Source organism: Panthera uncia (genome assembly GCF_023721935.1).
Source record: "Panthera uncia isolate 11264 chromosome C1 unlocalized genomic scaffold, Puncia_PCG_1.0 HiC_scaffold_4, whole genome shotgun sequence".
NCBI lineage: Eukaryota > Metazoa > Chordata > Mammalia > Carnivora > Felidae > Panthera > Panthera uncia.
Genome location: NW_026057585.1, coordinates 98,186,552 through 98,197,504, shown reverse-complemented (window position 1 = coordinate 98,197,504; position 10,953 = coordinate 98,186,552). Strand labels below are relative to the sequence as shown.

General features: G+C 57.4%; 1 protein-coding gene across 1 annotated transcript in view; it reads left to right on the top strand.

Annotated features, from left to right (window-relative positions):
• The window catches only part of SPSB1 (splA/ryanodine receptor domain and SOCS box containing 1), a 17,863-nt gene extending 7,399 nt beyond the window's left edge, over nt 1-10,464 (top strand). Inside the window, exon 2 of the mRNA XM_049618842.1 lies at nt 8,654-10,464. Within this exon, the coding sequence (XP_049474799.1) occupies nt 8,654-8,781 (128 nt within the window). The 3' untranslated portion in view covers nt 8,782-10,464. The remainder of the gene's footprint in view (nt 1-8,653) is intronic.
• Nucleotides 10,465-10,953: the final 489 nt, after the last annotated feature.

Genomic DNA, 10,953 nt, shown 5'->3' with positions numbered 1-10,953 from the left:
TGGATGGATGGATGGATGGATGGATGGATGGATGGGTAGATGGATGGATGGATAGACGGATGAGTGGATGGTTGGATGAATGGATGGATGCATGGATGGATGCATGCATGCATGAATAGATGCTCTTTTTTTCTGGTTGGTCTGTCTCCAGTTTTGATCTGCAGTTGACCAAAATCTGGCACAGTAGCTGGGGGTTTACTATTGAGCTGGGGTTTGCAGTCTTCGGAGTATGAGGACCTCTTACAGAAATGAAAACCAGTGTTCTCTGTTGCTCATTAAACAGGTTTAGGGTCTCTCTCTTCTGGTGCTGGGGTCTTCTGAGTTGGCTCCTTTGGGACATAGTCCCCTGGAGGGATTTGTTCAGTCAGGATGTCAGGAGGCCTTTGGGGGAGGATCATGTGGATTAGAAGGAGGCTGAATCAGCAGTGATTCCCACTGGTCCTTTGGAAAAGGTAGTGGCCTTTCTCAGACCACATGTTAAGTAGCCCACATGTGGCCACACTGTCCTCCTGGTTTAGGAAGTAGAGGGTTCCGTGGGTGGCTTTGTGGCTGGGACCCCATGGTGGCAGGAGGTCCCAGAATTCCAGAACTGTCCATCCCCATGCTTGGCCCTCCCTCTTTCATGGGTCCCTTCTACCATCTGCAAACCCCACCTTGGAAAGGGGGTGATACAGAAAGCTTTGCCCGCCCATGTGCTGACCATTTTTAAGGGGCAGGTTTGGCCTGGCACCCCGAGATCTAACCCCACCCTTAGGCCAGGTGAGCCGTCGGGGAAGCCCCTGCTGGGGTCAGAAGCACAAACGCTGACTCTGGTCGTGCTGCCTCCAAACCTTCAGCTTCTCCCATGTCCCTTCCCTACTTCAGCCTTGGAAGATACCAGAGAAAATATCCAGGGACATAAGGCAGAGGGAAGTTTTAAACACTTCTCTTTAGAAGTCTCCACTGCCTCTTTCCCTTGCTCCTTGCCCCTGGCTTTGGCTGGGTGATGGCAATGAACTCACCTGTGCAACCCAGTACCCCTAGGTCATGGGACTCTTGGCAGGAGCAGTCAGGTGTGCGTCCAACAGGTAACCTCCCCCCAGGATGTTATCTCAGACCTGGTCTAGGGAACCAGGAGAGCAAGTTCTGTGAGTCTGTCTCCCTAGGTGATGGTAGTAGAAAGTCTATAGCCACATCTGCCCTGGGCCAGGATAGACAGGGATTGGGAGAACCAGGCACATCCTGCCCAGGACCTAGGATCTCAGGAGCCCTGGCCCTGGCAGAAGAATGACCACAGCCCCAGATCGTTTCGTGCCCATTCTGTGCAGCCAGACAGATGAATGAATTGCTGGGCCCCCTGTGTTGTCGCCAGGCCACTGGGGCTATTGGTCTCCATAAAGCTGTCCAGCCCCCCGGTGCCCTCCAGGAACAGGTCCATCAGTGTTGTGTGTTTGCAGGGCTCCACTGTTCCCGTGGCCAGCTCTAATACAGAACACAGACCCCTGAGTGGCCCGGAGGGGACTAGCCTGTTCACCCTGGCAAGTCAGGGCACACTCAGCCCGAACTGTTCCTCTGCTGAGTCAGGGCGAGGCCCAAAACAGTCCTGGAGGCCCAGACGGGTGTCTTGTAAAGGGGATGCCCTGTCAGCTCTGCCTCAGGTGGGAAGTCGGATGCTTCTGTAACTTTTCTTGTTGGGGAAATGTACAGGGCTTGAGGGGAGTGGGGAGCGGGCGTTGGAATGTGTTGTTGAGAGTTGCATTTGTGAGCCGGGTCTCGGGTGGAGACCCCCAAGTACCAGGTGGCTTGAGCCTACCTTGGGTTTTCTTGACTAATGATGAGGACCCCTCCCTCCCCTGAAATGCCATGCTGTAGCCAAAGCCAAGTTTGCCTCCCCGATGGGCAGTGAAGACCATCCCTGGGACATCCGGGACGCGGCAAGGAAAGGGTTTACTCGAGAGGCAGTCAGACGAGGAGATGGGAGGGCAGGCCTCAAATCCGCCTCCCTGAAGGGAGAGTCAGGGAAATTTAAAGGCAAGAGGAAAAGGTCCGAGTAAAAAGTTGAGCTGGCTTGTGAGTGTGCGGCTGCGATCAGTCCCACGAACTCTTTGGTTCCTGGGTTTTGGTGCCAGGCAATATCCGGACGCCCTTTTGCCTTCTCGGCTCCCCCAGTCCCAGTCCGTCATGAATGGGCCCCATTCTGCACAACCAGTTGACTTTGGAGGATGCAGATAGGAAGACCCATGAGGCTGGTACAATGCCGACAGCCGGACACACACACAGAATAGGATAAGTGCCAGCCTCGGCCAGCTCACCCACACCTCGGTTCCGTACCGACAGAGCACCTCACACTCTCCTTCTAGGGAAGGACCACTCTGGCTGCTGCGTAGAAATGAACAGTGGAGGCAAGAGTGGCCCCTGGGAGGCCAGGGACGAGCCATGACAGTTGTCCAGGGGAAAGGGGACCGGGGCTTGGGCCAGAGTAGGGAACTTGAGCTTGAGATGCTCACTGCACACATCTAGATGGCTCTGCCAGTCTAGACAGTCAGTGGGACGGTCATCCGCGGCTGGACGGTGTGTGACGCTGGGACCCCGGGTTGAGCTCACCCAGGGAGTGAGCGGGCAGGGCTGAGGCGGAGCCCTGGGGCGCGTCAGTGTTTCGGGGTCAGGTGGACGGAGGGGTGAGGAGGCGGAGTGGCCGTGGGGCTTGGGAGGTGAGTGGTATCCTGGACAACAAGTGAAGGAAGGACTTGAGGAAGGACGAGGTCCAGTATGGTGACGGTGGAGAATTGTCCATCAGCTTTGGCAACAAGGCCATCACCGGTGACCTTGACAGAAGTCGTCAGGGTTGGGGTGGGGAGAGGCTCAGAAGAGGAGCAGGAAGGGCGGTGTGTTCAGTTCCTTGGGCTGTTGGAGTAAATGACCACCAACCAGGTGCTTAAACCAACAGAATGTAATCTCTCACAGTTCCAGAGGCCAGATGTCCAAAATCAAGGTGCCCAGGGTTGGGTCTTCCAAGGAGAGCCCTTCCCAGGCCTCCCTCCTGGCTTCGGCTGGTTGATGACTGTCCTCGCTGTGGACGCATCACTCCATCTCTGCCTCCGTCATCACATGGCCTCATTTTATTGGGACACCAGCCATTGGATTCAGGGCCCCCCCCTACTCCGGCATGACCTTATCTTAGCTAATTACATCTGCAAAGATGCTGTTTCCAAGAGGGTCACATTCTGAGGACCCAAGTGGTTCTGAATTTAGGGGAGGGGGGGGAGGGACACTATTCCACCCACTGTAGATGTGGAGGCGGCAATTCTAGACCATTCCCACGAGACCCCCGTGCTGCCTGCCACCTGAGGGGAAGGTGAGACTGCACTCAGATGGGGTGCTCATTGGGCGAGGTCAAAGGGCGCCTGTGTCTTCTGCCAGGAGGGTTTGCTTTACCGTCCAAGGCAGCTGAGGAAGGGAGACTCTCATGGCAGCCCAGGTCCGTGGTCCATGGGGGGAGCGGAGTGTGACGGGCAGAAGGTCTAGCCAGGGCTGGCTAGATAACGTCTTCTCAGGGTCACAGCCTCTGGGGCGGTCTGACTTATTAGTCTGGGAAGTTGTCTGAGCCCTTCTTCCCCACCCACCCCACCCCGCCCAACGCCACCCCACCGCACCCCAGCCACCAGGTCCTGCCCTCAGCAGGGACCAGCGGTTTGCAGAGCCCGTCAGCCTAAGTCGCTAAGCGTGGCCACCCTCCGTGCTCACCCGGCCCTCCTGCCCCTGGGTGACATCCCCCACCGTCCAGCCGCCTCTGACCACAGCCCATTTGTTCTGACTCCTCCAGCTTTGAGACTTTCTGGGACTGAAGCTGCAGCCAGAGGGACTGTAGTGTCACCCTTCCTCTTTCCTGGGGAGACAGGACCCAGCTTGGGCCCTGGGCCTGCCTGTCCCCCCCGCCACACGCCTCCCCCACCCCGGAGATGCAAAAATGAAAAGACATACTTGCAAGCCGCAGACTGACCGTCCCCCAAGGGAGAGTCCCTGCCTCGTGGGTCCTCCCTGCTCCCACTTAGCGTCTCCCACTAAGGAAGCATTTTCCCTACGGTTCCAGCATTTTCAAAGTCTCCCTTTTACTGCTCCCGGATAAGTAAGTTTGGTGAGGTCTGTCGTGATTGTGGGTTTGGAGACGGCTCAGCTCTTTTCCTCAGGAGACTTTTGACTTGGTGACCTCCTCCTGGGGTCCTCCTGGCCTCCCTGGGTCCCCTCCCGGGGCGCCTCACCCGCTGGTGGCTCTCTCCCACATCTCCATTCCAGCTGGACTGCAGAGAAGTGCCCTAGTCAAGGATACTAATCACCCAACCTGCAAGAGTTTCCTTCTGGGGGAGAGAGGCCACTTAGGAGGGAAGGGATTGTTCTAGACGCCCCGTCCCCCAAAACGCTGGTCCCATGAGGACAACTGGCTCTCAGAGTCAGGGGAGCCGGGAACCAAAGGTGCCTCATTACCCAGCCAGGGGTCAGGCCTCCTTCCCTGGTGGCCAAGGACAAGGGGTTGGGGTTTTGTTTTGCCTCTCTTTGGTGAGACCTGCTTCACGTTAAGGAGAGGTGCCCACATGCCCTGGGATGGCCGTCCTCCAGCCACGACTGTCTAGAATCCAGCTCACAGAGCATTTGCACTGGAAGCTGCTTGCAGTCACAGGGGCGGCCAAGGTGACGGGTGGGAATGGGAACGTGGCTGAATCAGGGGCACTTCCTGACGCGAGACGCTGTCCTTGACCTCCCGGACGCAGAGTTCGTCCATTTAGCCTGTGAGCTATCACAGCCCCGGGCTCTGGAGGCGTGAGCTGGGTTGCAGGAGAGCTCCGGTCGGCGTGCTGGGCCGTGCGTGTTCAGATAGGCCACCAGGTATCCATTGCTCCTTGAGATGTGGAAGTTGGCGCATAAACCGTCCAGTTCCTCAACCTTCTGCTCCCATAAAAAGCACCCGATTCACTTCCCGACTGGGCGCCCTCAGTGCCCGCCCCTCCCATTCATACAAACTATGTGAAGTTTGTGACGAGCGCCTCAGCTTCCTGGAGATGGGCAGAGCGGCCGACGCACCTTGCACGATCATCAAATAAGTAAGCTCTTGCCTTCCCCGCCGGGCGGCTTCCTCGGTGGGAGTTCACTGGGTACCTTACTTTGTGCGTGGAGCTCGAGGCAGAGCCCGCAGGCCCCCGTCAAAAGTGTTGAGGTGGGGAGGCCTTCCTGGGTTCTGTTAGTGACCAACTGAAATCAGGATGGATATTTTCCCCGGCCCGGTGCCCATCTCCCTCTCCGTGGCCAGTGCACTCCTGGTCTCTGCCCGGCCTTTGGAAAGCCATCAGACTGTGGCCCTGTGCATCATCGTTGACCTCCTACAAGGTCCAGGGGGGAATGACCTGTTTGTGCCCTCACGGTCCCCAAGAGTGGACCCATCGGGGGATGCTCGGGTGACGGGTCCTAACGCATCACTGGCTCTGTCAGCTGCAGCCTCCGCAGCTCGTCCTGGCAGGTGGGTTATGTCCGAAGGACACATCCTTCTGGTTTCACAACCCCCATAACTGGATCATTCAGTGTGGTCCAAAGATGGTCAGGCAGAGGAGGCTCCCCCATATCACATAGCTGCTTTTGGGGGGCGGGGTGGGGGGGTGGAAGGAGGTAGACGTAGGTCCTCATCCGTCTGGGTAAACTGCAGGGGGCCGTTGGGAACTTCCTCCTCCCGTTGGCCTAGAGAGAGCCCGACTGCCAAATAGGCTGGACCTGGGTGTATGTTCACTTTCTAGCCCGTGGCTCTCCCCTCCCTGAGCCCGTTTCCCCGTCGGTAGGTTGAGGGGGGCTGCGGTCCCCGCCAGGCACACGATAACGTGTTCCACAAGCCATGACCGCTGCTGGTGCTGTGATGTTCATTTCAGGTAGGCTGTCACCAAAAAGAAGGCAGCTGGGGCTGCGGGTTTGCAGAGCTCTGCTGTTTAGAAACATTTCTCAGTGAGGGTCCCCGTGGGATGCCTCGGACACCATTAAGCTAAGAGGGTGTGATGGGAACTCCCTCTCAGTCTTCCCTCTGCAGCCCTGCACAGCTCTCTGGCCACATTCAATGGCTCTTACTACTTTCTCAAGTGCCCTCAGCCACCAGGGGAAGCCCCTCGGGCTCCCCATGGGAGCTGAGCCACATCCGGGAGGGAGAAGGGACTGGCCCGATGGGGGCAGATGGAGAGAGCTCCTGAGTGGAGGAGAGGAAGGGCCACCGAAATCCCCCACTCGGTCCATAGAAGGGCCACTCAGCGCGTTTCCAGGTCAGGAACCACCGGGAGGCATTTCTGGCCGTCAGGATCTCAGCTGCAGGAGACTCTAGGAAGCATCTGGTCTGGATTCCTCATCGTACAGATGGGGAAACTGAGGCCCAGGCCGAGGGAGTGGTCTGCTCGAGGTCAGGCCGCTGTGCAGGGCGGAAGTGAGGACCAGATGTGAGGCCACGGGCACAGGACGCTTTACGACGCGGGGGGAAAGTCCTGTCTCTGTGGGCTCGCAGGTGGGAGGAACCGGGCCCTGCTCCCCGGGGAGTCTGGAACGCTTGGCCCCCAAGCATTCAGTGCATTCTCCTGCCTCCAGGCAGGGCTGCCTTTAATCATCCTGTGCTGTCCAGGAACCGAGAAAGCTTTTCACGAAAAACATTTACCATTTCAGCTCCTTCTGCCGTCTCGCTGTGGCTGGCCACCCGTGGGGGTTGCTTGCCTTCGTTTAAAGCCAGGAACTTAGCAAATGTATTCTCAAGCCTAAGATTCTTTTTTTTGATAACAGCTCTGTTGAGATGTAATTCACAGGCCATACAGTCCCCACATTTAAAGCGTATGAGTCCATGGGCTCTGGTATAGTCACAGTTGTGCAACCATCACTGTGATCGGTTCTAGAACACTTCCGTCTCCCCGAGGGAACCCCGTACTGATCAGCTCCCCATTTCCCCCCAACACCTCCAGCCATAGGCTTTGCTCTTCAAGAGTTGAGGTTTTTTCATGTTATTTTTCGTATTCTGGCACACTCGTGAGTATTAGAGAACGGTGATCTGCTTCTCACTGGGGGCAGGGGATCTCAAGGGAAATGCTGGGTTTTTCTCGGTGTTTTTTTTGGTCACAGAGGAGTCTCGGTGTCAGGGGGAGACCCTGGACGAAGCCACGGATGCCATCACTTCAGCTCTTCCCGTGTCGGGGATGCTGCAGGGTGGCCCTGAGCAGCTCCAAGGGGGCTCACCTCCTCCTTGCTTCTGGGAGGAGGGCCAGGAAGGGTCAGTCCCGGGGAGGCGGGGAGAGCAAGGCCCTCTCTGCCCCCGGCGGCCTCCGGGGCCTGGGAGGGAGTGACTGTCACACTCCTTCTGGAGCACACAGGCTGCATGCATGGAGCCTCCCTTGCGGGAAGACGGGCCCCGGCTGTCTGGGGACACAAGGACAGAAGTGCTCCTTCAGGCTGCAGCTAGAGGTCCCTCTCAAATCCACGTGCCTGAGGCGGCACTGCCGTGAGCCCCAGCCTCAGTTTCCCTGGCCGCGAGATGAGATGCCCTGGCGGTGGCCGGGGCGGTCTCGAGGGCCCCGGCTGCCGAGCCTGGGCTGATGTTTCCACTCTGCCTGGCCTGGGCTCTCAGCTTCTCTCCGTCAGAGAGAGAAGAGCTGGGACGGAGGGGTTTCTGCAGACATCACACCTCCAGGCTGCAGGGTGGCTGGGTTTCCTCCACCATTTCTTACATCTGTCTTCATTGGCGGCGGGGTCTGGAGCCTAAAGGATGTGGTTGCTGAGCCCGGGCTGCCTGGATTTGGACCCCAGAGCGTAACCCGGCACATGAGGCCCCTCTGCTTCGGTGCCCTCAGCAGTGAGCGGGGGGACGGCTGCAGGACCCACGAGCATTGGGCTCACCTAGAATGATTCCCCTCCTGGACGCCCACGTGGGGTCTGGAGCTGGGCCGTGTGGGGGGAAGGGCTGGCTTCCGTGTGCCCAGATGGACGCACTGTGAAGGCTACTGCTCGTCCTGTGAATAAGAGCAGGGACGGCCTGGGTTCTGACCCAGTTCCACCTCCTACCAGCATCGTGACCCTGGGCGGGTTATTTGGACTCACTATCCCTCAGTGTCCTCATCTGTAAAATGGGGATGATGATAATGATGCCTCCCTGTGCTTGTTAAGCCCCTCTGAGCAAACCATAATAAACCATCAAGGGAGGGGCGCCCAGGTGGCTCAGTCGGTTAGGCATCTGATTCTTGATTTCAGCTCACGCTTCATGAGATCGAGCCCCACGTCGGGCTCCGCGCTGAAGGCAAGGAGCCTGCTTGGGATTCTCTGTCTCCCGCTCTCTCTGCCCCTCCCCCACTCGCCCTCTCCGTCTCTTTCTCGAAATAAATAAACTTAAAAAAAAAAAAGAAAGAAAAACAAAAGTACGGGGCTGCATTTAAAAACTAAAAATAAATAACAAACCATTAAGGGACCCGGTGTTTGCGGGAGGGCTCACAAAGGCGGCCGGCCCCGGGCAGGTTCTCTGTGTTAGCTAATAACAGTTGACTTAACGTGTAGAATGGTCTCCTCACCAGTTGTGTATTGAAACGGACAGTGAGAGTATTGCCAGCGTTGTCAGCATTTTCGTTCTGGAGCCACCCAGAGCTGCACTAACCTGCTGTCCTTGCTCTGTCCCCCCCAGCCGAGCCCCTGCCACTCATGGATCTCTGCCGCCGCTCCGTGCGCCTGGCCCTGGGGAAGGAGCGTCTGGGTGACATCCACACACTGCCGCTGCCCGCCTCCCTCAAGGCTTACCTCCTCTACCAGTGACGCTCTAGCCCCGGCATCGCCAGCACGACAGCCACCTGGTGCCACCTCACCGAGCTACCGCCGTGCCCCGCGCCGCGGGCTGGCATCTGGCCGCGGGAGGAAGCCCCTGCTCTCCCTCTTCATCCCGCCCAGCGCCCCTGCCGGACACGGACAGCTCGACCCAGGCCCCCCTGTCCCCCGTCCTGACGTTGGCAGAAGTCCCCTGCATGCCGCACAAGGTCCCTCTTTGGAAAAGGACACATAGAACAGACTCCTAGGAAGCCCTGCGCTGAGCTCCGATCTGCCCTCGGGGTGGCGTGGGCTACCCCTGCCACCTGCCGGGTCCCAGCGCCAAGCGCAGATCCCAGGGGTGCTAAGAGGTGCTCAGATAAAGGCTGGTGCTGAGGCCGGTGGGGCCACGCCACGGCAGACAACGCTCAGGACGTCAGGAACTCCCCACGGACTCCGAGGCAGAAGCAAACCAAGATCGGACCTTCCGCAGCGCCCAGCATCAGCCCCGGCTGTCAGTCCCTTGGTACCCTCTATTTATTCTTTGAACAATAACAAAAGCCATTTATTTATTCCATTTAGAAAGGAACCCTTGTTTCAGTACCCTCTCTCTGGAGTGTTCTGGTGGTCCCTTCCACCTGCCCCTCCCCGGGATATGTGTGTGCCTCACCTGCCCCTCTCGGTGGGCCGTGTCCTCACAGGGGCACGAGGGTGTCTTTCTTTGGGGCTCTGGACCTACAGTTTCCGGGGGGGCTCTGCTCTGAGTTCCTGAGCACGCCCCTCAGGGAACATTCGCCTCACGTGCAATACAAGAATCTTGGGGGTCCCGTCTGCAAGGGCTGTGGCAGCTCCCTGTGTCTCTCCAGGTGGCCACTCACCCCTCGGGCTCGGACATCTTTGCACGTGGTTTTATTTCTTCAGTCTTCTGGGGGAGGGTGTTGCTGCTTTTGCCTTTCCTTTCCTAGCTGAGATTTCCCATGTGCGTCGTCAGAAGCCCTGGCCTTCTGGAGCCTCAACCAAGAAGGGAGGCTGAGTGGGTCTCCATCCCCAGAGAAACCAGGGGCAGGACGGGCTGGGGAGACCACAGAGAAGTGGTGCCCCACCGGAAGCCAGCACAGGCCCCCACTTAGTGCCCCTGTCTGGGCTCTGCGCCCGAGTGGAACAGCCTCAGCTCACCACGACTCCCCCCCACCCCCAGAGCCACACGAGGTGCAGGGCGGGGTGGGACGGGGCAGCCAACAGAAGCGCCCTGCCACAGCCCCCCCCACGTAGCAGCCCCCGGCCCCTGCCACCACGTTCACCACCTTCTATCTTGAGGTCAACTCTCTTCGAATCGGACTTCTGTTCATTTCTGTACCAGTACAATAGATGACTTTATTTGTTTAAATGTTTAATATATATACATATATATTTGTCTGTAAGAATTATGTTTTAAACAGCTGCTGTAGGGTACCTTTAAAAAAAAAAAAAAGTCTTCCAACGGAGTATATTTTTTAAAGCACAAAATTGGTACCAAGTCTGGGTGAGGAATGTAAATTGCCCCCTTATTATTTTGAGGTTTTTTCCAAGGGCGGGGACGGGGGGGGAGTGGGGAGGAAATCTTACCTGTAAGACTTTTAAAGACTTTTCCTCACTCCTGTTTCGGGGTGGGTCATGTTCTCATGAATGTTGCACACGAGAGAGTTCTATTTCTGCCGCTCCCAGCCTTACTGCCTTGGCCCAGCCGTCTCCCACCGACGCTGGATGAATTGCGGGCTCTTTGTCATTTCTCTGCACCTCTGTCCCCAAGCTTCCCAAACCCCGGCCCCACCCTTCTTTCCCCTCAGCCCAGAACCTTGTGACCTGTACAGTTTTGAAACTCCCGTTCTATTTTATGATGGTTAATAATAGTCAGTAACCTAATAAAGGAAAGTTTATTAAAAATACAAAGCCACTTTTGACTCCCTCTCTGTGTCTCGGGGGAAGGGAAAGGGCTGTGGCCAAGCCCTCCCTGCGTGCGTCCAGTTCTCAGTAGATACTAAGGTGATCCCCAGGACCTTTGGCAGAGGGTGGGATGCCCACCAGTGGCCCAGTGAGGAGGAGAATCCTAGAGAGGTGATCCTAGAATGTCCTCATCCCTTTTTAGAAGTTTGTGAGCCTACAGCCCAGACTGAGACTTTCTGAGCCTGATGGAAAGGATTCTGC